The 27500-nt window shown below is 40.3% G+C and overlaps 2 protein-coding genes across 3 annotated transcripts in view; both read left to right on the top strand.

Moving 5' to 3' along the window:
• LOC138026107 (golgin subfamily A member 5-like) overlaps positions 1–12557 on the top strand; it is an 18721-nt gene extending 6164 nt beyond the window's left edge. For both annotated transcript variants that reach the window (XM_068873305.1, XM_068873306.1), the window contains exons 6-17: positions 342–465; positions 1179–1275; positions 2484–2590; positions 2954–3118; positions 4060–4188; positions 5218–5280; positions 5408–5443; positions 6687–6836; positions 9332–9425; positions 9807–9900; positions 10189–10252; positions 11747–12557. In XM_068873305.1, the coding sequence (XP_068729406.1) occupies positions 342–465; positions 1179–1275; positions 2484–2590; positions 2954–3118; positions 4060–4188; positions 5218–5280; positions 5408–5443; positions 6687–6836; positions 9332–9425; positions 9807–9900; positions 10189–10252; positions 11747–11845 (1222 nt within the window). In that variant the 3' untranslated portion in view covers positions 11846–12557. The remainder of the gene's footprint in view (positions 1–341; positions 466–1178; positions 1276–2483; positions 2591–2953; positions 3119–4059; positions 4189–5217; positions 5281–5407; positions 5444–6686; positions 6837–9331; positions 9426–9806; positions 9901–10188; positions 10253–11746) is intronic.
• A 5116-nt stretch (positions 12558–17673) lies between these two features.
• Positions 17674–27500, top strand: part of LOC138027294 (sodium/calcium exchanger 1-like) — an 11532-nt gene continuing 1705 nt past the window's right edge. Inside the window, exons 1-4 of the mRNA XM_068874852.1 lie at positions 17674–19768; positions 22938–23119; positions 23884–24303; positions 24990–27500. The exon at positions 24990–27500 is cut by the window's right edge and continues 1705 nt beyond it. Of these exons, the coding sequence (XP_068730953.1) occupies positions 17991–19768; positions 22938–23119; positions 23884–24303; positions 24990–25369 (2760 nt within the window). The 5' untranslated portion in view covers positions 17674–17990 and the 3' untranslated portion in view covers positions 25370–27500. The remainder of the gene's footprint in view (positions 19769–22937; positions 23120–23883; positions 24304–24989) is intronic.

Below are 27500 nucleotides of genomic sequence, written 5' to 3'. Positions count from 1 at the left end.
TCATCCTCTTCGTTCTGCGGCTATCGTAAAACCAAAACTAAAGTAATTGCTTTGGCCAATCAGAAAGGACGGAGACAATCCAGTAGACCAATGAAAACTCCAAGTAATTACACGTCGCCGACACAAAACGCGGGAAAATGTGCACGCGCGAGCCACGATTGGTTTTGGTTTCACTTCTGATTGGTTGAAAAAGTGGCGCGAGAACTTTGAACCAATCACTGAGTTGAGTAATGCAAAACCAAAGTAATTCGCTAATTACTTTGGAAACTCAATTGAAAACCGCTCTAATACAACTTGGGCTCTCGTTGTAATGATTTTTTCCCCTTATCTTACAATGCAAGATTACTCCAAGATCACTCCGAATCCACTGGTGTACACAGTCACGCGTTAGACACATTGAAGGCAAAGCTGGAAGAAGCAGAGAGGAAACTGAAGGCAAGCCAGGGGTCTCAACAAAAAGTGCAGGTAATGTGTTGGAACATTAATCTTGAAGTTCGTGGCAAACTCGTAACGGAGCTGGAGTTGAACCGAAAACCGTCCGATTGACTGGCGGAGCTGGGCCCCACGAAACTAGGTTTAGATGGCACTCGGCCTACGTAATGCAAGGACGAAAATACAAGTACCATTATGTGGCCTTCTTTTGTGAAATTAATTAGTCCTTTAATTTTACTCCATTTTTTAGAACTGAGGTGAAGTGTTTCTGTACAACTTTAAATTGAAAAGGCACTCGAGGAATCTGTGAAAACTTTGGCATTTTCGGAACATTAATTTCCATTTACGTAGGTTTCCAACAGCAAACATTTTGGGTTAACATCAAATGCCAGCTACCAAATATTCCCATCGCGTCACTTCTTTTATGGAACTGACGCGTGCGAAGAACATGCCTTTTACGCAGTTTCATGTTCCCAACCCTTAAAACTTAAACTGTTGTACTTAGTGTAATTTTAGGTCGTTGTATGTTGAAATGACTGAAAAAAGGGATAACCATTCAGTGGGGTGAGTCACGTCATTTAAGCAGTCCTAAGCTCTGAGCACTGATTGCAAAATGCTTATCCTTTTAGTCACTGTTGAGGACGCCCCTATGAGTGCCTCATGACCTTTTGTGTAGTACTATATAAATCCCGTATTTTGTAGTCCAACACGTAACTGAAAGTACTTGTCCTTTTTTCCACTTTCAGCAAGAGTCCATGGACAGGCAAGCTAAGCTACAAGAAGAGCAAGCAGCAATGGCTGAAACACTGAAGAACATGCAGAAAAAACTAAATGAAGAGAAAAGTATCTTTTCTTTATCACTGATTCAAAATGCCTTGAGAATCAAATCAATCTGTATGTCGTTCGAAGGTACATGAAAATTGGGTGTGGAAGTAGGTGTTGTACTCATTTGCGGACAACCTCCAGATAGCCTTTTGCGGGGCGAACCTTGCGCTCCGCTTTCTCGTCTAAATCTTCTATGGGGAACAAGGTTCTACGGTGCCTTAGCTTCACTTCTTTTTCTTTTGATGTATCTGGCGCGAGTCTCCTTTTAAAGGCAATCAATTGGATGTCGCCTTGATAGGTAAATGGAATAAGCTACAAGTCTTAGGAAAAGGTGGACAAACAAGGTGCATCAAAGACTTTAGACCCTTGAAATGCCTGAGGGCACGGTGCGGCCGCTAATTTCCCTTTCGTAAACAAGCGATCCCATTTTTGATGGTCGATGCCATTCTTAGTAACCAAGCCTATTTATGCGGGTAGCTTTCAATAAATAGTTAGGATTAGCTTCATTTTAATACTTTAAAATTGCCAATTTGAAGCTGTTGTTTCGGTAGTATATAGGTCAGGTGCATTTGTCGCTAAGCTATTGAACAGAGTTCGACATCGTGCGATCAACGTTTTCATATTTTTTTCTAAGTTTGTTTCTTAGTTTTTTTAAAAATTCTAAGTGACATACGATACTAATCTAGTCCTAGATCAACTATTTTCTTCTCATTTGCAAACGACAAACTTAACAGTGAAAATTGTTCTAAGTCTCTTCCAAATGCCATCGCTTGTTTACGAAAGGGAAAATGCTGCCTTTCATAGCCACGAATGTTAGACATTCTAGTTGCCTGAGATAAAAATGTGAGGGTTGTTTTTAAGGAATGAGGGGATTCGTTTTCTCTTAGAAGCTGCAAATGTAGGGTACTTGCCAAAGACGAATGTATTCACAACAGAGTGAAATTTGTACTTACCAATGTTTCTAGTGTTGTTAGCTCTTTCTCGTTGTTTTCCTCCAAGCCATCACTAGTTTGCTGCCATAAAAAAGTGACATCGAGCGAGGAATAAGAGAGACGAGCCCATCTGAAAGATAAGAAAATATAGGCCCTTTGACGCAACATTTTAACACTCATTTTCTGATAACCCTGACCTCGTTTTACATAAGCTACCTCTTAAAGTCCAAGATTCATTGAGAGAATGGATAAATAAGTGGACAAAAGTCTGAGTACTCCTTAACTTTGACAAAGATAAGAGCAGTGAGAATATTGCAGCACTGAAAACTGCTAAAGCTAATCTAGAAACAACAAAGCAAGAATTGAAAGACTACAAAGATAAGGCAGCCAGGATCCTTCAGGTAAGGACGCAACAGCTAACGCCAACTATGTAACCTACGATCCCGTAGCGTACGTAGTTCTTGTGCCGTGGAACGGGGAATATACGATCTGAAAGAACTTGGCGACGTTGATTTGCCGAGTACGGCATGGGGCCGTACCAACCTCGTTCCCTTTGGTCAGCACAAGGGATCTCAAACCTCTGAGCTAATCCAAAAGAAGGTTTCCTCTGATTGGCTGTTAAAGTAAAGAGTGAATGGGAAAAAAAAACCACACTAAATGACAGGTTTTAAGAAGGGGGGGGGGGGGGGGGGGCGTCGTGCACATGCATTACTTCTTTATGTTACTTCATTAACATCCAAATTTACATTTGACTCCTCTGCCAGGCCAAAGACAAAGTGATAGCAAGCTTGCGTGACGGGAGTAAGGGAGAAGTCATGAGTGGTATAAGCAGCTCAGATTATGAAGAAGTTTGCAACGAGAGGGACATGCTAAAAGATGAGGTCAACCAATACAAGTACAGAATAGAGCAGCTGAAGGCAGATTTACAGGTAAGGTTTCAACAAATCCCAACAGTCTGGTTACTACTGAAATCAACTTTTGTGCCAATCCTGTATTCCGTTAAAGCCTGTCGCGACATTCAACTCGTTTTCCTGCTGGAGCTGACCAGTGCCTCAAAAACACGCGGCATGCAGTGGCTATGGAGGCATAATGTTCGTTGGACAGATAAAGTTAAAGACGTCTCTGACCTGTTTGTAAGTGGATGCCTTATAATAAAAGAAATGATTAGTAGCAAATCCAAAATCACTTTCAGTTATTCGACCGTCCTCCAAAAACGTAAAGTAAAGGCAAAGGATTCAGTTGTCAGAACAGGAAATTGTTATTCACCCGAGGTTATCGTGATTTGCTTTCAGTGTCAACGCAAAAAATATCGATACCTCTTTATCCGAAACATGGACAACATCACCTTGTGACAAGTCCGTTTAATTGTAATTTAATGTTGTTAAGGAGTCCGGAATCCGGAATCTAGCAAATGTGAGGTTTTGGAATCCAGAATCCACACATTTCGATGGAATCTAGGATCCATTTCGACAGAACCCGTGTGTTTGGAATCCGGAATCCACGACTCCAAATCCGGAATTTATGGGCTGGGATCTGGAATCTGGAATCCGAGGGCCATATGGATTCCTTTACAGAGAGCGATTGATTCAAGTGGCTTCAATACGAACGGTAATTCGCATTTGAGCAGTTTCAATTGCATGCAGTGAAATCCGACCAATGGAACGAGCCAGTCAGAATGCAAAACAGTAATTTACAGCCCGCCCGAAGGGTGTCGCGGAAGCTTTTTCAAAGCATACCAAGGCAGCCGTGCAATAACTTTCTACGCGCAAATAAGAAACAACCCAAGATCGTATACTCATACTTCCGAATCATCCGGCCAAAATAACGATGTCTACCATCAACTTCTAACTGAAGTTTACGTGATCAATAGGATGTAGAACAACAGATACAATCGGAGGCCGATCTTGCTCGAGAAAAACTTGAAGAGATGGAAAGTGCATTGGATGACGAAAAAAGGAAGAAAGAAGCTTGTGAACAAGAGATACAACAACACCTTCAGGCACGTGAGAAAAAACTTCAACTTAAGCGGCCTTCACGCGACAAACTAAAGTTGGCAAACTCGTGTTGGCAAACTCAAGTTGACGTGTGTGAAAGACACGTCTCTATTCTCGCCAACTTTTTGATGTAGGTAAACTCGTATTTGACGAGTGAACGAGGTTGCCAACTTAAGTTTGTCGTGTGAAGGCCGCTTTAAGTATAGCAGTTTTCATTTGCAAATCCCAGGTATCCCCCAATTATCATTAATCAAGTACATCTCTTTATGGTTCTGCCTATGATTCGCAGAAAAGAAAGTAAATTGGTAACTGACAATAAAGTTGACAGTTACCGGTACTTGTGAAAATACACTGTTCGTGGTTAGTCTTACGAAGCTCGTTTCATCCCGACCAAGGGACTCATCAGAGACCTTTCTGCTTGGCAAACTCGTTGGTTATCACGCCTAAAGTCCCGTTCGCCAAGCAGAAAGGTCTCTGATGAGCCCCTTGGTCGGGATGAAACGAGCTTCGTAAGAGGACTAACCACAAACAATGTATTTTTATAAGTAACTGTCAACTTTATTGTCATTTTTCAATCGTGAAAATTTGTGCGGTCTGGAATCCTTATGCGATATAAGGCGAGATTGCTGTCATAATTTTGTTAGCGAACGGGACTTTGGGCGTGATGCCCAACGAGTTTGCCAAGCAGAAAGGTCTCTGATGAGTCCCTTGGTCGGGATGAAACGAGTTTCGTAAGACTAACCGCGAACAATGTATTTTCACAAGTAAATTTGTAACGAGGTATTTTCACTTTCTGGGATGGGGGGGGGGGGGGGGAAAGCTGGTGGGTGGGTTTGAGAGGGCTGATGGAGTGCCTTCTCTCCCCCCTAAAACGCGCATTAAGTTTGGAAATAAAGAGCACGTTTTAAATCCCTGTCCCTCATTTCCGTTTGTTTCTTTTCTTTTAGTGTCGTTTATATTGCCGTGCTTGATACCGAAAGGTTAAGCAAATTGTAAATCTTTCCTCAAAGCTAACAGCACCTCTTCCCGTTTAGGACCTGCATTATGCTCAGGATGAAGTGAGGGCAAACAGAACCAGCTTTATGAGCCAAATTCAGGTTTGTTTAACGGTGTAACTTTTGTTCTTGACTTGTTAGCTTTCAGCCCCCCCTCCCCCCCTTCCCCCATGTATGCCCTACTAGTACCCTGAAACTCATATCTAATACTGCGCACCTTCCCTTGCAGGAAAGGGAAAATGAAATTCAAAAATTGAGGAGTCAGGTTGGTAGTAAAGTTTGGATTACTATGTTCTTGGCAATTTCGAGACAGATAGGTTCGGCCCTTGGATTCAACATTTAGGAGCGTGTTGGCACACTTAGCGTATTTACTCAATTAAACCCCGCCCTCGATTTAACGACGTAGTGGAAGAAAAAGAATGCGTTGTTTATTCGAAGATTGCAAGAAAAAAAAACAAGTACACGTTTAAATTTTCTGAAGGTTGATCACAAGCCAGACATCTATTCAATCTCAGCGAGACATAAAAACTTTAAGTAATGGTCCGGCTAAGAAGCAGGCAGCCCAGCGGCAAAAGTACTTAGAAGCTGCGAAATATTAGTTTTTAACTTCACTCCAATCGAGGCATCTGATTGGCTAATATCGGAAAATGTCGAAAAAAGATGAGAAAAAAATGAAAAAAAAGCCTTTTTTGGATTTCTTCTTCCCCATGCCCTTGATCTCTGTCTCTCGGCCAAATTTGGGCATTGTTCTATGCGCCAATCAAATAGCGCATAGAATCTTGACGATATTTACAAACATAGTTTTTGAAGGCATAATGATTTGTTCTACGAAACAGAATCTAATTTTTTAGACGGCAAGTCGATTACATTTTTCATTGAAATTCAAATTTCGCGCTTTTAGCTGCTTACACCAATGGGAACAGCCGAACTTAATTTTATTAAAAATGTTGGCACATTTTAACTAACCGACGCTATTGCCGCGGGCTATTGTTTTTCTGCCTGCTTCTTAGCCGGACCATTACTTAAACATGTTTCTGTTTCAAATATTTACAAATGATCTACCGTAATTGTCGTCAGTGATTTGAAAGTAAATACGGTAAGTGCGGTCATGATCGTGTGAAATTCCAGGTGGAAAGGCCACGCCGAAAAATTCTAGCCCTGCAAGCGCACACCAACAGTTAATTACGTTTGGCAACCACAGCAGTCGAATACAACCATCTGAGTCTTGCCAAAGTGTCGCAGGTGCTGAGCGCGGGAAAAAAAAACGTCATTGGTCACTTGGTCCAGTTTCCGTTTTACTATTGGTTGGTATAGAGAGAATTAAAATGCCGCGCGAGTTTTGAAGCCATTGTACAAGTGTGGTAACAAAAGACTGTGGCATTCGCAGCGTTACTTTTGCCATTCAACAGAAAGCACAAGGGAGTTTTTCTCCAAAGCCGGAAGTTGCCGAAGAGAGGTTTAACGCATTATGCGCTTCTTCCCATCTTCTTTTTCCCTACTGTAAATAGCTTGCAACCAAGGCCCTTACTTCCACGACTGAAGAAGAATTAGAGAATCGTGTAAGAACCCTGACGGAAAATCTAATACAAAAACAAACGCTGATCGAAGCTCTCAGCACGGAGAAAAACTCGATGGTTTTACAACTCGAAAGATTAGAGGTATGACTATTTAATGCCATCTCTTCCTTTCTTGGGATTGCTCTTCCCTGATTGACAGGCCCTTATAAGTGGGTGACGTAGAAGCTCTCGCGACGTATAATGCAATTGGTTCGCTACCTTAGCCATGCAAAAACAAGCGCCTAAGCAGTTGAAACAATGACTTGGACTTGAAAACAATAGAAGCTGCTTACAATACCAAACAATAGCAGGTTACGAGAGCTGCTAGACTACTGTTATAAATTACTTTCAGCCTTCCCATTTTCAGAGGCAACTGTAAAGTTGAAGTTCTCTGAATTTTGTCGAATAAGGGTTCAGCTGTTCGAAAAAAAGAGGGGTTGGGGAAGCAGGCGTGGCGCAGTATTAAGACCATTGGCCTTCCCATGCACGGCTTGTCCCGGGTCGGACTCGATAGCATATGTGGGTTGAGTTTGTTGGTTCTCCACTGGGCTCCAATTTTCCCTTTCATAAAAGAAACAACATTTGATTTGGTCTGCGTTAAATTGATTTGCAGTAGCGTTCATTTGTGGAGCTTTTGTTTTAGGCAATATAAACTTGAACCTTACTGAAGGTGATAATTATTATTCTTTTTGTTACACTAAACTGTGTCAAACACCGTGACAACGCATTGGCCTAAATAGACCGATTCGGCCTACTCAGTGTTGTACCCAATTCAAATCTCTCGCCGTTAAGGTTCTTTGTAAGTGTCATTAACATTCAAATGATATGGAAATACTCGGAAAAAAACGTTTTATTCCCATAGGATTTGAATTTGGTGCAACAATGAGTTAACCGAATCGGTCTATCGAAAGTAACTTTGAGCAGAGTCAACCCTGCATCGAAGAACCTTCTTTTTTGTACCGAGACCAGAAGGTTCCGTCAGAGTGCTTTCTTTTCCACGACTCTCTTACAACTATAAAAGCCCCGTCCAAACGTATCCGGATATTTTTGAATCCGCAACGTTTCCCCTGTGGATTCAAACGTCCACACGTAACGTATTCAAATCGAACGTGCCCGTCCACACGTATCTGGATTCGTTCTAGTATCCAGGGGTGCGTTCGATTGACCATGTTCCGGAATAGGAGTACATGGAATATAAGTTAGAAATCCTTTGTTTTTACGGAGATTCACATTAAAACTGTCAAACGTCTGCTAAAATGCTATTTCAAACATAGTTTTATTATCCTTGCTGCTTCGAAACGCGTGAAACATACTGTTTTAATCATCACTCCACGTATTCTTATTCCGGAATAGGGTCAATCGAACGCGTCCCAGGACTCCTCTGTGACTATTGTCAACAGAGCATGCGCCATCAGGCATGCGACTTGGCGAGAAGAGAGGCGATTGCATTTCCTTCAGCGGCTATGTTAAATATTTACGCTGTAAAGACTGGATCTGAAATTGTAACGTCATCGGATTTGAAAATATCCTTATTAGACCGTCCACTCGATGCCAAATTCTACTCTGGGGAGCGGATTAAAAAAGTTGCGGATTTGGTTGCCGTATACGTGTGGACGAGACCAAGTGCATCCGATCTAAAAGTACTCGGGCTTTTCCCGCGTATCCTTCGAATCAACGTTGATAAATATGTATCAATATTCCCCTTTATTGCATTTCGAAAGAACAAGCCAACCTTTTGTTTCGCGTGAAAACCGTTTGCCGCGCTTTTCTCGGATGTGAGAAAAAAGATACACCCAGGGTTAGTTGTGGGTGAGCCCGCTATCCGAGACATTCTTCTACCTATCCATATTGCCTAGTAACTGCCATGCAGCTTGTCAATAGTTTTGTTTAGTTAGACTCGACGGAAAGATAACTAAAATTCATATTTTACGGAAACACCATTTCACTACTTTAACCATCAATACAGTCCGAAAAAAATTCCAAAGAAAAAGGAAGGTTGCCATGACAGGCTATTGTTGAAACGCGTAAAATTAAGCCCTGGATAGAACTTTATTTGCACACGTTACCCTAGCATCAGAGTTTTCTTTTTGGGATCACGCGTGCCCCGAAATGCATACATGCAAGACTGGAATTGAAATTATTATAAAGAGGGTTTCAAGGCTTACGAAAATGTTTCTTGAAGAACAGGGAAATTCTAAATTCTACCTTAGAAAGGTCTTACCAGTACACTCAGGTTAAGTCATTCACCATGTTATTTGGGTTGCTCAGAATTATATTCTGTCGAATTAACTGTTCGATTGAGGAAATAAGCCGGACCCTGTCAATTATGAGACAAATTAAAGTGAAAACATAACGAGTCATTTCCTTTCTTGAAATCTGGAGCAAACACTAAACGCACGAGTTGAATAAGCATTTGTCTGAGAGTTTGTTCAAAACTCGCCTGTAATTGCATTTGTTGAACTTCGTGAGCAAAGAGATTACTGGGAATGATATTACATAAAAGAATCACTTCTTTGTCTTTCAAATTAAAAACCCTGCGATATGAAGGATGTATTTTTCTCCCATTGTCTTAGTTTTTATTTCGTTTTCATGATTAGAAACAATACAGAGATGTCCAAGCTTCTACTTCGAAGATAATGGCTGGGCCATCAGCGACGTATGACGGATTCGACGACGTAGATGAAAATACATGTGAGTATTTTGGACTTGAGGAACCCAGAGTGCGATCTTTTTCCTTTGTGTTTTCTTGGACTTATCACGCGATGCCCTAAGCGAGCAGCGTCAAGCTTCAGATTGGTGCGTGAAAAGATTCTGGAAAAAGACTAGCTTTTGGAAACTCCATTTACTTTTTCGGTTGTCGTTGGCTTTTGCCTGAAGAGAAGCCTTTATGATTAGAAAACCACTTTTAAAAAACGGAGTTTACGAGTTGAAGTCTATGGTTTTGCCTCATATAGAATTATTACGTAAGGGCCCAAAGTGAAAGAAGCCCATGGGATACCATTATTTCTGAGAAACATTAGCTGAGTAATAAATGCGTTGTCGAGACCATAACTGTTGTTATCTCCCCAACAGTGTCAAGGGTGAAATCAATCTCTTCCATTATGCCTGCGCAGCTGAACGACTCCAGGAAGGTCAAGAGAGCCGTCAACGAAATCGATAAATTCAGGCAAGTGTCTGAAAGGGGTTGGTTTTTTTCCTTTACCCCATTTTTTAAACTTACAATCCTCCCGATGACATTCATTCAGTATGCGACAATTTGCGCTCGAGATCATTCTGTTTTCTAGCTAGATATTACTCTCATTGATAACTTTTTTTTCCATCTTCTTAATCATTTTGTAAAGCCTTGTTATTATTTAAAGTATTTGTACTCTGAATCAGAATAATTCCATCGTTCTTTGTGCTCTGCAACGTGTTCTAGTTTTCACTTATATATGCTGTTCTCTCTCTTTTTCAGTATCAGACTTGGGCATTTTCTTAGAAGATACCCGATCGCTCGACTCTTCGTTATCATATACATGGTACGTTCTTGTCTGCTTTGGGGATGCACAGCAACATCTTTGTCGAAACAGTTTTTCTTCGCAGCAACCTCTTACCCTGACAATCCAGACCTTCCGGCGTGCAACCTCCCAAATGAAAAGAAAGGTGTTGTCGGATAATTGAAAGGAAACCCTTCTCTCGTAAGAGAATCGACCACCAATATCCCGACCATGTGTCCAAGGGATAATGCCTGAAGCCGGATGCGCTTGTTGCTGGAAAAAAATTCAGCATTTCAAATGTAGTCTGGAATTTCCGTTCCTTCGCTATGCCTGGCCACGATGAAAAGTTAACTGTATTTATTGTCCCACTGTAGATATACATTTTGCCCTTCTTCTTTTATTAGTATTTCCTGATTGACCCCCTCATAACCAGAACAAATCTCCTCAGGGTGACCCAGACAAAACTGATTTATGCAAGTTATTTCTCTTCCCATTCTGAAACTCATAAATTATTCATGAGCTCAAAAGCCTGTCAAATATGGATAAATTCGTTACGTGCATGACTTTTGAAAACCAATGAAAACCAAGATGAAAATCACGCGTGTTAAATTTTGGATATCGTATCCAAACCACACGTTGTTTTCATCTGATTCCTCATTGGATATCAAAACAAAAGAAATGAAACCAAAGAACAGCGTTTTTAATGACTAATTTTCTACTTTTTACATGTAATTTTTACATCACCTTTGGCACAGGAAGCCGAATTACAAAAATGCACAACCTTGCTTGAGAAGCCATATAAAAAACTAGTGCCTCGTGTTTGGTTCCAAATACCTCGAAACAATAAAAGGACTCGGCCGTCGGCCTCGTGCTCTCATTTAGTTGTTTCTCGGTGTTTGGAACCTATTGTGAACCACTCGCATTCGTTGTTGATATATTACCTGAACAACTGCTGACCGTCTCCCTGTGCAGATATTAGGCCAAGACACAAATATCACCTAAAATCGCCTAAATATGTTTCCGGAAATTCCCGGTTTTTTTGGCTGAATATCAAGATTTTTTTCTAAATATCCCCTAAATGTCTGTCTTCATTCATAAATTATGCAGCAATGTGCTAACAAAGTATAAATAAAGCAATACCTGAAATTCAACTGTGTCCCTGTAACGCATGCGACAAAACTGTAAACAATTTTGTTTCAACATGACACGTTAAATGGAGAATTTACATTTCTGTCTGTAAGTAGCATTTAACTTAAAAAATTGCTTTCTTTCTCCATTTTTCTGGGGAAAACAACGTGACTTCAATCATTTTGCCCTAAAAAAATTCTAAATATCACAATTTTTTCTAAATATCTCAAAATCTCCGAAATATCTAAAAAGTGTATCCGGATATTTGAGTCTAGGGCTAGTACATGATATTACGAGTGTGGGAGCTTTTGGGTAATATCTACAGGTATTTATATCCAGATCTAGCTCGGTTTTCAAGGCTGTATGTGTTACGGTTTTAATTCAGTTTTCTTTTGTCATGTTAACTAGGTCCTACTCCACCTGTGGGTACTCATTGTTCTTCTCACATACCAACCCGAGATTCATTCTACTGGTTCAACGCGTCTACCACGACAACCACAGACCTAAAGAGAAGTGAACGATGTAACATCAGCAAGAAATACAACACATCGCTCGACCGGATCCAGCAGTAATCGCTCAATAATAACAGGGAACAAGGATGCGACTTTCGTCTGATGTGTTCTCTGGCCGAAAATATCATCTACCACCTGAGGAATGTTATTCCATAAACTTCTCACTAATTTCAACTTCTCCCATTGTTATTGCGCTTTTTTTAATGGTTAATTCCGTAATGAAAGGTTTCTATAGTGGGGACATGTTACAAGAAGCGGGAATTTTTTTCCTTGTGAGGTTCAGCTCATTTCCACAAATGAAAATGAGGAAGGAACGTAATTATGAAAGCAACGGGGGCAAGCGATACCAAGTGGTGGAAACTCAAAGAGCAAAACAACGTAGAATTTCGGGCAAATTCCGGGCCTTTCAAGAAGAAGGAAGACCCCTTTTTTATAAATCAAATAATTAGTGATATTTCGACAGGAATCGTTCTGGCTTGCCTTCATATCCCTTGAAAGGACAAGAAAAATTCACGTGGACTATTACGTCGAGTTCACTCACAGAAGTGTCAGATATGAAAAAAGCATGAGATTAATTCTTTCTCATGGATGTAGAGATTTAATTTTAATGTAATTACGATAGCGTATTCAAAATTTCAACGTTAACTAGAAACAAGGGACAAACTCTTAACTGTGGAGTTTTTAATAAAGGGAACGTTTTTGGAGTGGATGTAGAGATTGTTAACCCCTCAGCTTCTGAGCCGCCACCCAATGACGAGTAAAATATGTTAAGTCTCGCTCCTATATAAGAGTCTATGGGTTAAATGCACTGACAACATCTCTCTAAATGGAACAATAATCGCACTTATTCAAGTGTAATAGCCCATTTCCGAGTTGCTGCATGCCTCAGTTTCAAAGCGAGTCCTAGTGCTCAACCATTCAAATGGAAATTAGTTGCTTATTCTCGTGAAAAAAAACTCATTCCATTTCAATAGTTGAGCACCAAGACTCACTTTGAAACCGAGACAAACAGCAACTCGGAAATGGCCTATTGCTACGCTTAGTGATTGGTTTACAAATCTCGCGCGAGTTTAACAACCAATGAGAAGGCCAACCAAAACCGATCACCACTGGCAAGCGCGATTATTCCCGCGCTTTGAGCAAGTCAGACGGAGTTTGCTACGGATTCGGATTGGTTCTTTCCGCTTTTTGCACCTGCTGCAATTGGTCGAAGTAATTACTTACGTATTTGTTTTACGACACTCAATTGAAAACCGCTTTATTCGCGTGTTTGATTCACATACATACATTCACACTTAATTGACCATACCCAATATGAGCTTTTCAGGGACAATGAAACACAATCAACGAAACGACAAAACAGAATGTTCAACACTGTTATAAGAATCCCAATTAAACGGAGGCCAACCAGTTGGCTGTTTACAAGAGCAGATGAGAAGTTGAACGAGGGACAACCAGGATCAAATTCAAATAATTTTCTTGAACCCGGGATCTCCGGATCTCAGAGCAAGCGCCTTATAGCCGCACCACCACCTCCAAAATTCGAATTTCTTTGACCACCTTTATCTCATTCATCGGTTCTTTGTGAAACAAGACCCAAGGTTCTGGTCTCCTTCCCAACAGTCGTAAAACGCGAAGTCGTCATTCTAATTACCCGTCAGAGTAGTTTTCTTTGGTTCGGCGATAGCTAATACAAAAATGTACATTTATGGGACAGAAGGTAGTGGGACTGGTGACTTGAATGCCTTAAATTCTCTCAGCTTCATCCCGACAGATATGTCCAGACATGCAGGCAGTGGATCCCGAGGGGATATTTACATGAGACCGTGACGAACTCGGACCGGTGTCAACTTGTAACGATATGAAATTTTAGCAGCCGTTTACATGAAACCGGGAAGAGATGATATATTTATTCGAATAAATACATGGCTGACCCAAAAGCATACAAGCTTGAAATTTCTGGACTCGGTCTGAGATTTGTTGTCATTTGTTACATGAGACCGGTACGAACTCAAACCGGTATGAGAATTTCTCGCCTCGGTCCAGCAACCGAGACGAAGTCAAACCGGTCTGAATTCATTGTCAGGCCGGTCTTACGGAAATGCATAAAAAGAGATGTATGGAGGCCGATACGAACTCATGCCGGTCTGAGTTCGATTAACCTCTCTCATGTAAATATTCCCTAAGGCCCCGCCAAACGATAAATGTTGGACGATCAAAGATCTTGATGCGAGCCAACATTTTAGCGTTTGGCCACCGTGTTTGAAGGCCATGCAACATGTTTCATACAGCATCAATCAATCGATCCAACAATAATTTCTTCTGTTTTTATGCTGGATGTGTGACTTTCTTTTGGTTTTGCCAGTCTTAATAACACGTTGCACGCGCACACGTACATTGTGACTACCAAATTGAGTCGTTATCACAGACACCTTACCTAAAACCCTGTGCGTTTTATGTTTGGTCAAGCATGTTGAAAGGTTGTTTATCGTTTGGCCACCTCGTAATTTTCAATTTGCTGACTCCGGGTCTACCACGGTCACGGGCGCTATCTGAAGCCGTCTCCTCGCACAAACTCGCGAAAAAGGGGCGTGGTGGGCGACAGAGAAAGAGACAGCGTACTCGGACTGGCACACGGAGTCCATTTCAAAGCTACACTGCATTTTTCTGTCACTTTTTCTCGTTGATTTATTATCACTTTATATCTCCGGAAGACCCTGGGGCCGCATGTCAAGGCGAGAGGATGTTTGGATTTTGCGAGTCAGCTTTCGTAATCACGAAAAATAAAGTAAGCGAAAGGTGTTAGGTTAGGTCCGACTTTCCTTAACACTTCACTTTTTATTATAGCTTGCTTTACAACAGTCATATAGTAACAATACGAAAGAAGCACATGGTATCGTAATGAAAAATCTCGCATATCAAACGCAAGAATGCCGTACCGCCCCTGTTTGGAGTGAAAGTTTTTACCTGGCGCCTTAACAGGAGTTTTAGAATCGAGTTGAAATACTAGTCATCCTCGTAAAGCTCATGGCAACTGCAACAAAATACATTTTGCTTCATCACAAATTACCATCTCTATACGTAAAAAATCACTATTATATTTTAGTGACGAGAGGAACTTCAGTGTTGATTGGCAGCTGCAGTAACTTATCTTTTGTGTGCTCATTTCACCGACAAACTGTCAAAAAGCGATGAAAAGGGTTGTCGGAAACTGTAGGTTACCAAACACTTGTAATGTTTATTCATTTGCTTTAAAGTGTTTTTTTATGTAGGAAACAGCACCTTCGAAACACAAGGGCGCTGTCAATTTGCATTGCGTTCCCAACTTTATCGAAACAGACTAACCGCGAATATCCCGGAGAGCGATTACTTAAAGGCACCCAACGAAAAAATTAAGCCAAAAGCCTTTGAGAGACATTTCTAGGCTCCTTGTAATGAAAAAGACTTTCATGGCCTAGAAGAAGTTGATCTGTTCGGATATCTTAGCAGAAACTTTTAGGGAAATTCCTAGCTGAACGTTAGCTTCTCAGAACTTGACAGTGAACCATCATCTGCTCATCTGAACCTTCTGGCTGACCTTTTTGCAAACACATCCCTTCCGAAAACGTAAGCGGGTACTTTTCTCTGGTTGCGAATCTTGTAGGTTATGTTTTAGAAAAAATATATATAGCTGTTTGGCAACGTTGAACCGAAATTCTTAGAACAGCTTGTTTCTACCGAACACATATTGCACAGAAGATTATCGCTGGATCAGTTGTATGTCCCTGAATGATTACTTCTGGCGTGGAACAAGTTCGAGACGTACTCATTCTTTGTATAACCCCAGTGGTCCTGGAGGATTATTTTCAACTTCTGTTTACCAGTTTGATTCTCATCAAGGAAACTATTTTCGGCAAAACGCAAAGTGACGAGGTAACAATAAGTGCGGACTGTTTCAGTTTTCCGTCCTTGTTCGCTTACTGTAATGTAACTTTTTTACGGAAGACAGACAAAATGTTTATTTATGTCACCCTGGCCCGCAGAAGAATTTCAACAGTGAAACAGTTACGAAAGAAAGAATGGTTCATTGACCTTTTTGACATTAAGGTAAACTTCGCTGTTTCAATTAGATAAGCTTGTCCGGTCCGGGTTTAGACAAGTTAAGATAAATGGCACTCAAGCAGCACTTGTAGCATATTGATTCCAAATAATACAGATTAAACTTTCCTTCCACTGCATAGTGACAACACCATTGTGTCAACGGTGACGTGCAATTCATGGAGATTCCTGAAACCGCACAAGCAGCAGGTACTAAAATGCCTAGATCAGTAAATCACTTTTTAATGACCAAAATATCCAGCGGTGTTTACACGAAAAAAAAAAAGAGCCTGGTGTTTTCACGAAAAAAAAAAAAAACCAAAAAAACAAAGAGCCCCACAATAACCAAAAGTTGTCAGTCACGCATTTCAGCTAATTATCAGCACATTTTCCAGAGGCGAGGGAAGAGTTTGAGGGCTTCGTCCATGGTTTCTGCTCTGTGCCGACAAAGAACAAAAATATCCTATTACTTACGACAATTAAGGATCCCACCGTTTCTTTACAATGGACAGGGCTGGCAAAACAATGTAGAGACAAAGTCGAACCCCCCTCCATAATTAAAGTGTATCAGGAAAGTACAATAGCGTCCTACAACACCAACGAATTTCGAAATAATTTAAAAGAAAACCAGAACGAAACTATTCAGCCACGCCGGCTTAGCGTTATAATCTTTATGCAACCGCGTGTTCGTTATGCAAGGGGGATTATAAAGGATTATACGTTATAAATTGGCTTTTCGAAATCTAACTCTAATCTCGATTTTTCACCTGTTTAGTACTACTGATCTTGATATGCTTCTTTGTTTTTTTCGAATTCTGTTGTGGACGTTATGTGGTAGAGTCGATGTCTCAACGAAAATGTGGTTAAATGATCAGGAAAAAGGTAACAAAATAACTCAGAAGTCCAGGCTGAATTGAATTCCTCAGGGAGTGTTTTTCACTCCAGTAAATACGTCAGGTGTAAATTGCAGCTTTTTATGTGTATGTGATTTCTTTGAATGCCTTAAAGGCGTTTCTAAGAACAAAGGAAAAACGAGTTGTCATTGTTTTTCGGCACAGAAAACCCGGTAATAAAGTATTCAGCAGAGTGATCAATAAGCCTGACCAGAAAAGTTGAAGGCGCGACTCCGCAGGTACTCAGTATTTGAGCATCTGCAGTGTGACACATAACGGAGTTTAACTGCATTGTTTTTCACTTTGTATCGGGCAGCTGTCTGAAGTTACTTGATAATGCTGCCACAAATTTGCTTCCATCAAACTCGATAATTCTTCTGATTATGCTGATTGTATCAACACTATTGGTATTGCTTTAGAAAATTGGTACATGCAGAATATTCTAGCATTCCAGGTGGCCGATTCTGTTGTGCGAATCAATCAAACTTCGCTCATTTGCCTCTTTAAATTGACGGCACGCATTTTAAATTACGTTTTTGCGAATAAACATGTAGAGTTTTGAAAGCAAGGTTACAGGATCGCCGCGCTCTGAAAAGCATTGCAGTATTTGGTACGTCAAGTAGGCGTACTGTTCTACCTCCGATGCGAATATTTGTTATGGGTCTCGATTTCTCTCTCTTCGAAGATAGTTTTGTTTAATACGAAATAACGTTTATTCACGAGGACTTGAGACAAATATTATATTGCCGGAGTGTTCAAGGGCCTATGACTTTATTGCCATAGCCCTGTTTAAAATATTTTATTATCAAAACAGCCATCTGTGCAGTTACGCATGCGCGTTTTATTTTAAATATACATAGCAAGAAAAAGCTCCTTTCAATTGGCAAACAGTGCGAGTTGCTCGGTAGGTCGTCCTTTTCTCCCAACACCCAGTAAGAATGAAAGCAGCTGTCGTGTTGCTGACGATAATTTAAATGTGAAAAGACATCTCTATGCTTTTTACGCGCCACAGATCGCCGTTTGAGACGCAACCCGAGGCACGATCCATTGAGTTCAACTGCTTTCAAGCTATCCGGTCGAGTCACATCGCACGGTCGCATCGATTTCGAAGTCGATAATTTCATTTAGTTCCGCCCTTTTACCGTTCATAGATGTAGAAAACGACTAATCATGTCCTGTGTTAAAAGGCTCATACTTCGGTCTGGTATCATTTGGGCAGTTTACTCTACATTCTTACAACAGATCGTTCACGGAGCCGACGACGAATGCAATTTAAGGACAGAGTGTAAATCAGGAATTGTTTTGCCTGTTTGGGAAGGCAGTGCTTCTACTGGTGAGATTGTTGGGCGCGCGTTTGTGTATCTTCTTGCCTTGTTGTACTTTTTCCTCGGTGTTTCAATAATCTCCGATCGCTTTATGTCGGCGATAGAAATAATAACATCAAAGGAAAAAGAAATAACGATTACGGACAAACAAACCGGAAAGGAGAAAATAGTAACCGTCAAGCTTTGGAACGAAACGGTTTCGAATTTGACTCTTATGGCCCTTGGTTCATCAGCGCCAGAGATCTTGCTTTCGGCAATCGAAATATGTGGGAACAATTTTCAAGCTGGCGAGCTTGGCCCGTCAACAATCGTCGGTTCAGCTGCGTTCAACTTACTGATTATCATGGCAGTTTGTGTTTATGTTATTCCCGATGGCGAAGTCCGCCGAATTAAACATCTCCGAGTATTTGCTATCACTGCGTCCACTTCGGTGTTGGCTTACGTTTGGTTGTACATTATTTTGGCAGTTTCGTCGAAGAATGAAGTTAAGATCTGGGAGGCAATTCTAACCTTCGCATTCTTCCCAATCATGGTTGGGGCAGCGTACATCGCCGACCGCCGATTGTTGTTTTACAGAGCCTTACGAAGAAGGCAAAGGCGCCAAAAGCGAGCTGGTATATCTGTTGTGCAGACTGGGGATTTCGATATCATTGGAGTTCAATTCAAGGACGGGTTTGTGGATGGAAACGTCGCCGATGGCCGCTATACAAGAGACGCCGAAACTGGACAAGATTTCGGTGATGATGAGTTGCTTCATGATTTGACAGAAGACAGGCGTGAAAAGGCCATCCAGGCAATGAAAGAAATACGACAAAAGCACCCAGATGCCGACCGAGAGACCGTGGAGCGTTTGCTGGAGCAAGAGAATCTAAAACTTCAACCTAAGAGCCGTGCCTTTTACCGGATCGAAGCCACTCGCAAGATGGTAGGTAGTGGAAATGTGTTGAAGATGAAACACGACAAGTTGGAGAAAGCCAGCAGTTCGGTTGCAGATGCCAAGCTTGAGATGCAGGATCTCGAGTATGAAGACCCTCAGGTGGTCAGTGTTTGTTTTGATCCCGTGCACTACATTGTCAAAGAAAACTGCGGCAGCGTATTTATGAACATTACACGCACGGGCGGTGATCTGACTAACACTGTTTACGTCGACTTCAGGACAGAGGATGGTACCGCGGAAGCAGGCGGCGATTACGAGAAAACCGAGGGCACGGTGTGTTTCCGACCAGGCGAAACCACCAAGACTCTCTCGGTTGTCATCATCGATGATGATATCTTTGAAGAAGATGAACACTTCTATGTGCACCTCGGCAACGTTCGTGTGGCTTCCGAAGATGGCGATTTGCTGCGAAACAAGTACCGCGGACCAGCTGGAAAGATTGGCAAAGATGGTATTGCTACGATCACAATCTTAGATGACGACTACCCCGGTATATTCACTTTTGAAGAAGAAAAACACATGGTCACCGAAGCAGATGGAATAATAAAACTCAAAGTGATTCGCCACACGGGGGCCCGTGGCACTGTTCGAGTTCCATACCACACTGTCGAAGGAACAGCTAAAGGCGGTGGCACTGACTATGAGGACGCAGTGGGCGAGCTGGAGTTCGAGAACGACGAAACTTGGTAAGAACTTTGTACGCTGCTACGTTAGCTAAATCATGTTAGTTTATTTATGTGGTACAGCAGGCAAGAAAAAGTGATAATTGTTATCATCTTGCATCTATTGGGCGAAAAAAAAAATAATTCAGCGAAAAGGGAGTTGTTTTTAAATCTCATCTTTGTTCCAATACTCAATATTTTTCTTTAGCGATTAACGGTGCAATTGACGCAAATCACAAATCACTTAACCAAACTTCAGAGCATTTTTTCAAGAGCTGACAACAAATTTATAACCAATCGATTGGAACGGTTCACTACAAAACAGGCTGAACAAGCCTTTTTGTTTGCTGGCGGCATAATTGCTTGCTCTAATGTATCTCGTACAGCGACAGTTTATTCTGACCATTTCAAATGTGTAAATTTATCAAATGTTTGACTTGGCGACGAGTTGCTTTCGTGTACACCTAAGCTCTTACGCTGACAGTGGATGTTCGTTTATTGATTTATGCAAACGTGATAAAAATTCTATTTGCCGACGTCTCTCAATTCAGTAATTCAACCAAACTGTTTTTTTTTTTTTTGCAAAGGCCATCACAATTTAAAGAAACAGTTCCATTCGGCAATTTAAAATGGTTCTATCTTGTTTTCATGATCGACCCATCTTTTGTCCAGTTACCATACGTTTTGTTAGTAATCATCCTAGCATCATCCCTCGACTATTATTTATTTATTTATTTATAGACAATTTTCCTCTTGTATGCACCCAACCATGACGACCATGGACTATGAAAGCTATATATTCTTCCCATATGAGGCGACGGGAGTCACGAGCCTCGTCAAGTCATTTACTATTTTCACCTCTGTCAACCATTCCGCTACTAAAATGGCTGTCATAAACAGAATGCGATTACAAAAAAAAATTAAGTTCGACATCACTTTGCTTGACTTGGTTTTCACTGTTTAAAGATTAAACAATGCAAAAGCGAATCTGGAAAGTGCGACTCATGTTTGGACACTTTGAAATACTGTTTACTTGATTGCAATGCTGCAACCTGATAAGGATTCAGTCATGCTGTTAAAATACGAAACATTTTTTTTCGCGCGTTTAAATACTGATGTTTTATCTTTTTAATATCGCAATATTCATTATGTAGATAGTCGATGCGTGACAATGCAGACCACGTCTGCACTTGAATAATCAATATATTTCTGTTTATTTTGTCAGGGCAGATATATCGTATGGGATAACTTTGCTGTATTATCAAAACATATCCTCCACGTTTGACAGCTCTAAATATTAGCATGTGTGTTTGATTTACCTTTCCGACGAATGGCGGAAGTACAAAAAGAAAATCTCTTTTGCTTTAAACTCTCTCGTCTTGTCTAATCTTTGGCCCCATTTTGGCAGTTTTTCACACTGTTTTAAGTTAATCTTTTATGAATGCTATATACAAAACCTTAATAATGATTTTTGTTTCCGTGCTTACCGCTGCTGCTTAAGAAAATGGAAATTCCCACCTTTCTAGACCCTGTACTACATATTCAAATCCCGCACACACCAACTGCTTAATCTACTTCTATGCCGCTCATTAACTTGAAATAATAATGCTCCCTCTGTTTTTAATTGAACGTTGTTGACATAGCTGAGAAATTTCCTTTCTATGTCATTGTCAATGACAAATTTCTCCTAAATGTCAGGGTCTGTCACTCTCCAAGACCTGGGGACAATGCAATAAAAAAGTATTTATTACGTTTTCAATCTTGGAAAGTGCATTTTGAGTGTTCTGAGTAACTCACAAGTTTAAGGACCTACTGACGTGTTTTTTGGGGATGCGTTGCTAAGGGTGTAATGGTTAAGTCATTTGAGAGAATTTAGCATTATTTTTGTCGGTTTCCAACTTTTGTAAACCAATGACCCTAAGTATGACGTCATCAAGCCACCCCCATGGTCACGTGACCAATAAAAGAAAACTCTAAATTTGTTTATGTGCTACACAATTTGGGTATTTAATCAGTGGTTTGATAAATTGTATTCGTTTTTGCATCGAGCCAAGCATGGTTTTCTTTTTATTTTGAAAAGTGTTCTTTTTAAAGAGATAAACGATACTGAAATACCCATAACATTTTCAAAAAAGATGATTTGAAAAAATCAGTGCTTAGCTGTATTCTGTATTTGGGGGTGAAATTTGCCATATAAAAAAAAAATTTAATTTAATTTAAAGACTGCCGGAAATTTAGCTTTTTCTCAAACCGGAAGTCAGTTCATTTACGCGTACGCAGTTGATCTGAGAACAAGCGTGAGGAAGGGCGAGGAAAAATCCTTCGATGCAAACAACTGTTTGAGTGGTGATTTTTGATTGTGAGTGGGTTTTGCGAGTAGGTTGTTTAGAAGTTTAACCTCCATTAAAGAACACTTGAAAATTATTTGCAGGAATGCTGTGACTCCAACACCAATATCTTTTCTGAGAGTTATAAAAAAAAATGTTATATTTTTAACAGAGAGATATTTATGGGCAACTGCTTGACAAGTAGTGAACTTATAATCCATTAAAAGTCTATTTTGCACTGATTCCCATTATCTCAGCAGCCTTTCTCAATGCTGTCACATATAACTAAAACCATATTCACAGTTCTTTGTTTAACAGCACTTACCCACTTCAAAACAGAACAAAAATGGTTGTGTGCAGAGGACTCTTTTTCCTTGAGATAAAAAAATAAAGGAAATCAAGACTTGTCACTGGACAGGGTTATCTATTTCTTCTCATGACCTTTTATCCCAATCCATAAAATGCAATTGGTATTTTTAGGGTTATGTGGTTAAATATTACAAGCTACATCATTGTTTATCTAGTGTTGTTTAGTTTATGACAAAGCTGGGCTCCTGACTCAACAAATGAAATGATGGACTAATGACAGGCAGAAACCTACAATACTGGACAGAACAAACTCTTGAGAAATTAGATTCCACATTCCCCCAAAATAAACAATGAATTTTCCACGTAAAGCAATGCCTGCATATTTTCTATTGATGAAATTGAGAATAGGGGTGGTCTAAAATTTTTCATGACATGTTTAAGATTTTAGTTGTAATAACCCCAGCTTTGACCCTGTCAGATTCCCTGAGATTTTTATTTCCAGTACTGGATAACCACCAAACAGTATTGACTTTTTTGTACTAATTTCTTTGAAACAGGAAAGACATCGAGATCAATGTCATAGATGACGAAGAATACGAGAAGAAAGAAAACTTTTATGTCGTGCTCGGTGAACCTAAAGTGGTGAAAAAGGATGATGACAGTGACAGCGGTGCTGGCAATGATGAAGTTTATGACGCTGAGAAAAAACGTCTTGAAGAGATGGGAAAACCCAGACTAGGTACTGACATTATATGAAGCCTCTAATGTAATGGTTCGACCCCTTGTGCGGCATGTCACACAGGAAAAAATAACAGATTCCCATTTTTGGATATTTTAGGGTATTTTGAAGAATACCAATAAAAATCCCAAATTTGGCAAAGTGAGACAAGTCCCAACCAGGGAATTCCCAACCAAGTTTGGGAATTGGGACTTGTCTCACTCTTCCAAATTTGGGATTTTTGTTGGTATTCTTTAAATACCCTAAAATAGCCAAAAATGGGAATCTGTTATTTTTTCCTGTGTCAGTGCCCAACAGATTTGGAATCTATTGCATTCTGGTGTAGGTACTCTATCTGGGAGGCTGCTTTATACCTTCATTATTCTGAGCCACTCTACCAGACTGGATGACTTGCTCTCCTGAAACAACAAGTTTGTTTCCTTAGCATCAACATTTGTAATGTGAGGAAGTGCTGATTGGCCTTATCTGGCATGAGTAAACAGTAAATATGACTCAGATAATTATAATGATGATTATTATTATTGATAATAATGATGATGATACTATTAATAACAACAACAATAATAATAAGCTGCTTGCTAATAAACTGACATCACAGCGGCCATGTTGGTGTACAGAACAATACAGAACAATGCAGGAAAATGTCTTTCGGGAATTTTACTCTATTATTATGCAAAACTTGTGGGGCCATCTTCTATTGTTTTGTACACCAACATGATCGTCTCTATTGAGTTTGTCATGTGATGGCTGCCTTGTTTTGTCAGGTGATGTACCAAAAGCAGAAGTGACCATCATAGAAAGCAAGGAGTTCAAGAACACTGTTGACAAGCTGCTTGTCAAAGCTAATTTAGCACTGGTTGTCGGCACATCATCCTGGAAAGAGCAGTTTGTGGATGCCTTGACAGTGAGTGGCAGTGGCGATGATGACGAGGGTGAAGAACAAAGTACTCCAACCTATGGTGACTACATGATGCACTATATGACAGTGTTTTGGAAGCTTTTGTTTGCCATCGTCCCTCCTACTGACATCTGGGGAGGCTGGGCTTGTTTTGTGGTCTCTATCATCTTTATTGGTGTCTTGACGATGGTGATAGGGGATCTGGCATCCCACTTTGGTTGCACCATTGGCTTAGCAGACAGCGTGGTTGCCATTACCTTTGTTGCCCTTGGAACAAGTCTGCCGGGTAATTGCTATGTCTCCTACATGCATGCCTTCAAGTTTTAATGGCTGTCTGATATGGTAGTCACTTGAGATGTAGAATGTACTGTTTCTACTGCTTTACATGTGTAGTTCTAGTCAATGGATTACATCGTACGGTCGGTCACCTTATAATTATTACAATCAACCATCTTGACTGAAGTGTCACCAATGGACCTCATTATTTGCCTCTTGAAGATTAGCAGTCTACAGTTTAATTATCATGGTCTACATCTCAAGTCACTGCTTCACTAGACTAGCAGTAATACCTTTTAGAAAACAGTCCTAAGAAAATACGCGGACTGATTGGTTAAAAATCGTGTTTCTATAACTCGATGGAGACACAGAACTAGCACGAGCTGTTGACATAGTGATGGCGAAAGATGGCAAAGAGAATTAACATTTTGATAATTAGAGTTAACAAGTTGTTTTCCTTTTTCTAGAAAAACCTGTGGAACCACTCGCCTGCGGCTCGTGTTACCGCAGCATTTCTCGTTCTCCCAAACTTTCATTCGTGTTTGTTTAACTCGATAGAAACATGGTACATGTTTTCTATTTCTTAAACATTATTATGATAACTGCCACAATAATCAATCAATCAATCAATCACCTAGTTTTCATTCACAATAATTCTATGTTATTTGTGACATAACTTGTATGTTGTTTTCACAGATACTTTTGCAAGCAAAGTTGCTGCAGTCGGGGATGAATACGCAGATTCCTCAATTGGTAATGTAACTGGAAGCAACTCTGTGAATGTCTTCCTTGGACTGGGAGTGGCATGGTCCATAGCAGCAATAGCTAACGCAGCCCGAGGACAACCTTTTAAAGTTGAAGCAGGTTCCCTTGGCTTTTCCGTTGTAGTGTTCTGTTGTACTGCTCTTATTGCAATCACAATGCTGATGCTTCGGAGAGCAAAAAAGGTTGGTGGAGAGCTTGGGGGTGCAAAGCCCTACAAACTGCCAACATCACTGGTGTTTGCTTTACTTTGGATGATTTATATCGTACTATCGTCTTTACAAACATACTGCCACATCAGGCCAGGCTTTTAGGATTAATTTAGGCAAGAAAATCTTTTCATCAGTCCCAACAGGGTACTACATAATGTGGGTATATTTGAATTTTTAAAATGTTCGTCAGGGTTGGCTATTAATGCTGTCACATGTATTTTGAAGTCTTGGAAGGTTATTTTTATGATTAATATATTACTATTGTACCAAACTAAGGCATTTGCCTTGAATTATTAACGGTAACTCCCAGGAAACCAATACTGCATCTTTCGAATGCCACAGACTGTCTTCACTTTACGGTGTGTTGTGTTTTTCTACCCGCAGCACTAAAAGCTAAAATCCAGAATCCAGAATCCGGAAACCAGAATTATCCACAATTTCCGAGAGCTACAACAACTTAACCGCTCCTTGTACGCAAGGCTGCTGCCTAAGAAAATTTTAAAGGGGCCCTCAGAGCTAAACGTTGAGAACTTAGGAGCCCAACATATGAAGTGGAAGGTGTTGCTGTGAAAAATTAAGGCGCCCAGAGCTATTCTTTGGGAGCCCCAGGCTACCGGGCTCCTGTTAGGCAACAGCCTTGCTTGTACGCTCTGTTATGATATCTCCACTCCAGTATTTAACTCCGAGGAAATGTAAACATGTTGTTTACTGTAAAATGGATCTGACCTTGTTATTCTGGATATAAAGACTTGAGCATGGTGATGGGATCATCAAGCCAAGGTAGTCAACATTGCAATAAAGATAACTTAAAACTTGTTTAATTCATTTTCCTTGTTTTTTTACCTGCATTGGTACAAAAATGCCTCTTTTAAAGGAACAAGGTGCCAAGAGGACGTGTTGCGTAAGTGATGGAGTGTGACTGAAACTGTCAATTATAGATTTGCGGAAGAACATACAGTGAATATGAAAAATGCACATTCTTAATCAAAGTTAAGTTCTTTTGAGATGCCCCACTAGCATTGAATAGAGAAACAAGCAAGTTATGAAGATTCTCCCAAAAGGTAGATGAACATTGTGCTTCAAAGTCGAAAACTGATGACACGTTCGCCTTGAGTTAGAAGGTTTTTCCACCATGTTTTTGCAGTTTGAACACACTGAGGGCTTTAAAATGATGTAATTTAATGACAACCAAAATTCCCAAAAACTGGAATAAAACACTGCAATAACCACTGTTAAACAACATAAAAGAAATACAGCAAAAGGAAAGAGAAGTGTGGATGGACACAAATGGAAAAGATTCAAAGGAAGGAAAGATGTTAAAACACAACAGTTGTTTATTCAATAAATTTCAAAAATTACATTTACCGGTAGGTAAAGTTGACCATGTACAATAAACAAATTTCGATGATGATCATTAAGTTACTTGATTCTCCTTTGAGATGGGGATTTCTACTAACAGAAGACTTGATTGATAATCAAGATGCAAAAGAAACCAGGCCTCGATTGTTCAAAAGGTGGATAACGCTATCCACCGGATAAATCACTATTCAGCAGACAAGCACTAGCAAAACCAATTGTCACGAGTTATCCAGTGGACTAGTAGTGATTTATCCAGTGGATAAGTTGTTGTAGTCCTTGCAGATTGTGGATCATTCTGGTTTTCGGATTCTGGATTCCGGCTTTTAGTGCTGCCGTTTTTCTACTCAATGAATATAAGAGTTTAGTCTCTAAAGGAACTGTGGTGCTATGTCAGTGGGGAAGTGAAACAGGGAAATGGGTTTATCAACTGGATTGATAAAATGGCAACCGTAAAGAAATTTGGAAACTGACTGAGCCTTAGCTCCAATCAAGGGCATAATTATGTATTACTGAGTTTAAAAACAATACAACTTGAATGCGAGGTACATGTATGTATCTGCAAAGAAAGGTTACGTTTTTGGAAATGTTGGCCGTGTAGCACTTATATTTCAACAGAATTAACCATGAGAGGGTAATGTGAAGTGCTATATTCTGCCCACGTAAACCATGTGAGCGTTGGCCCTACTGACGGAAATGGGCCCACACAAGGACAGAGAAAAACTCTGACCAGGGTGGGAATTGAACCCGCGACCTTCAGGTCGCTACGAAGTCAGTTTTACCAATTAAAAAGTTGATGCAATATCATTTCCATAATGTGGCAAAGAATAAAAAAAAAATGGAAGGAAACTATAAATATTTAGGAATTTAGGCCAAA

This window comes from Montipora capricornis, chromosome 12 (genome assembly GCF_036669925.1).
Source record: "Montipora capricornis isolate CH-2021 chromosome 12, ASM3666992v2, whole genome shotgun sequence".
NCBI lineage: Eukaryota > Metazoa > Cnidaria > Anthozoa > Scleractinia > Acroporidae > Montipora > Montipora capricornis.
The sequence above is the reverse complement of the archived record's forward strand: the minus strand, read 5'-3'. Positions and strand labels throughout refer to the sequence as shown.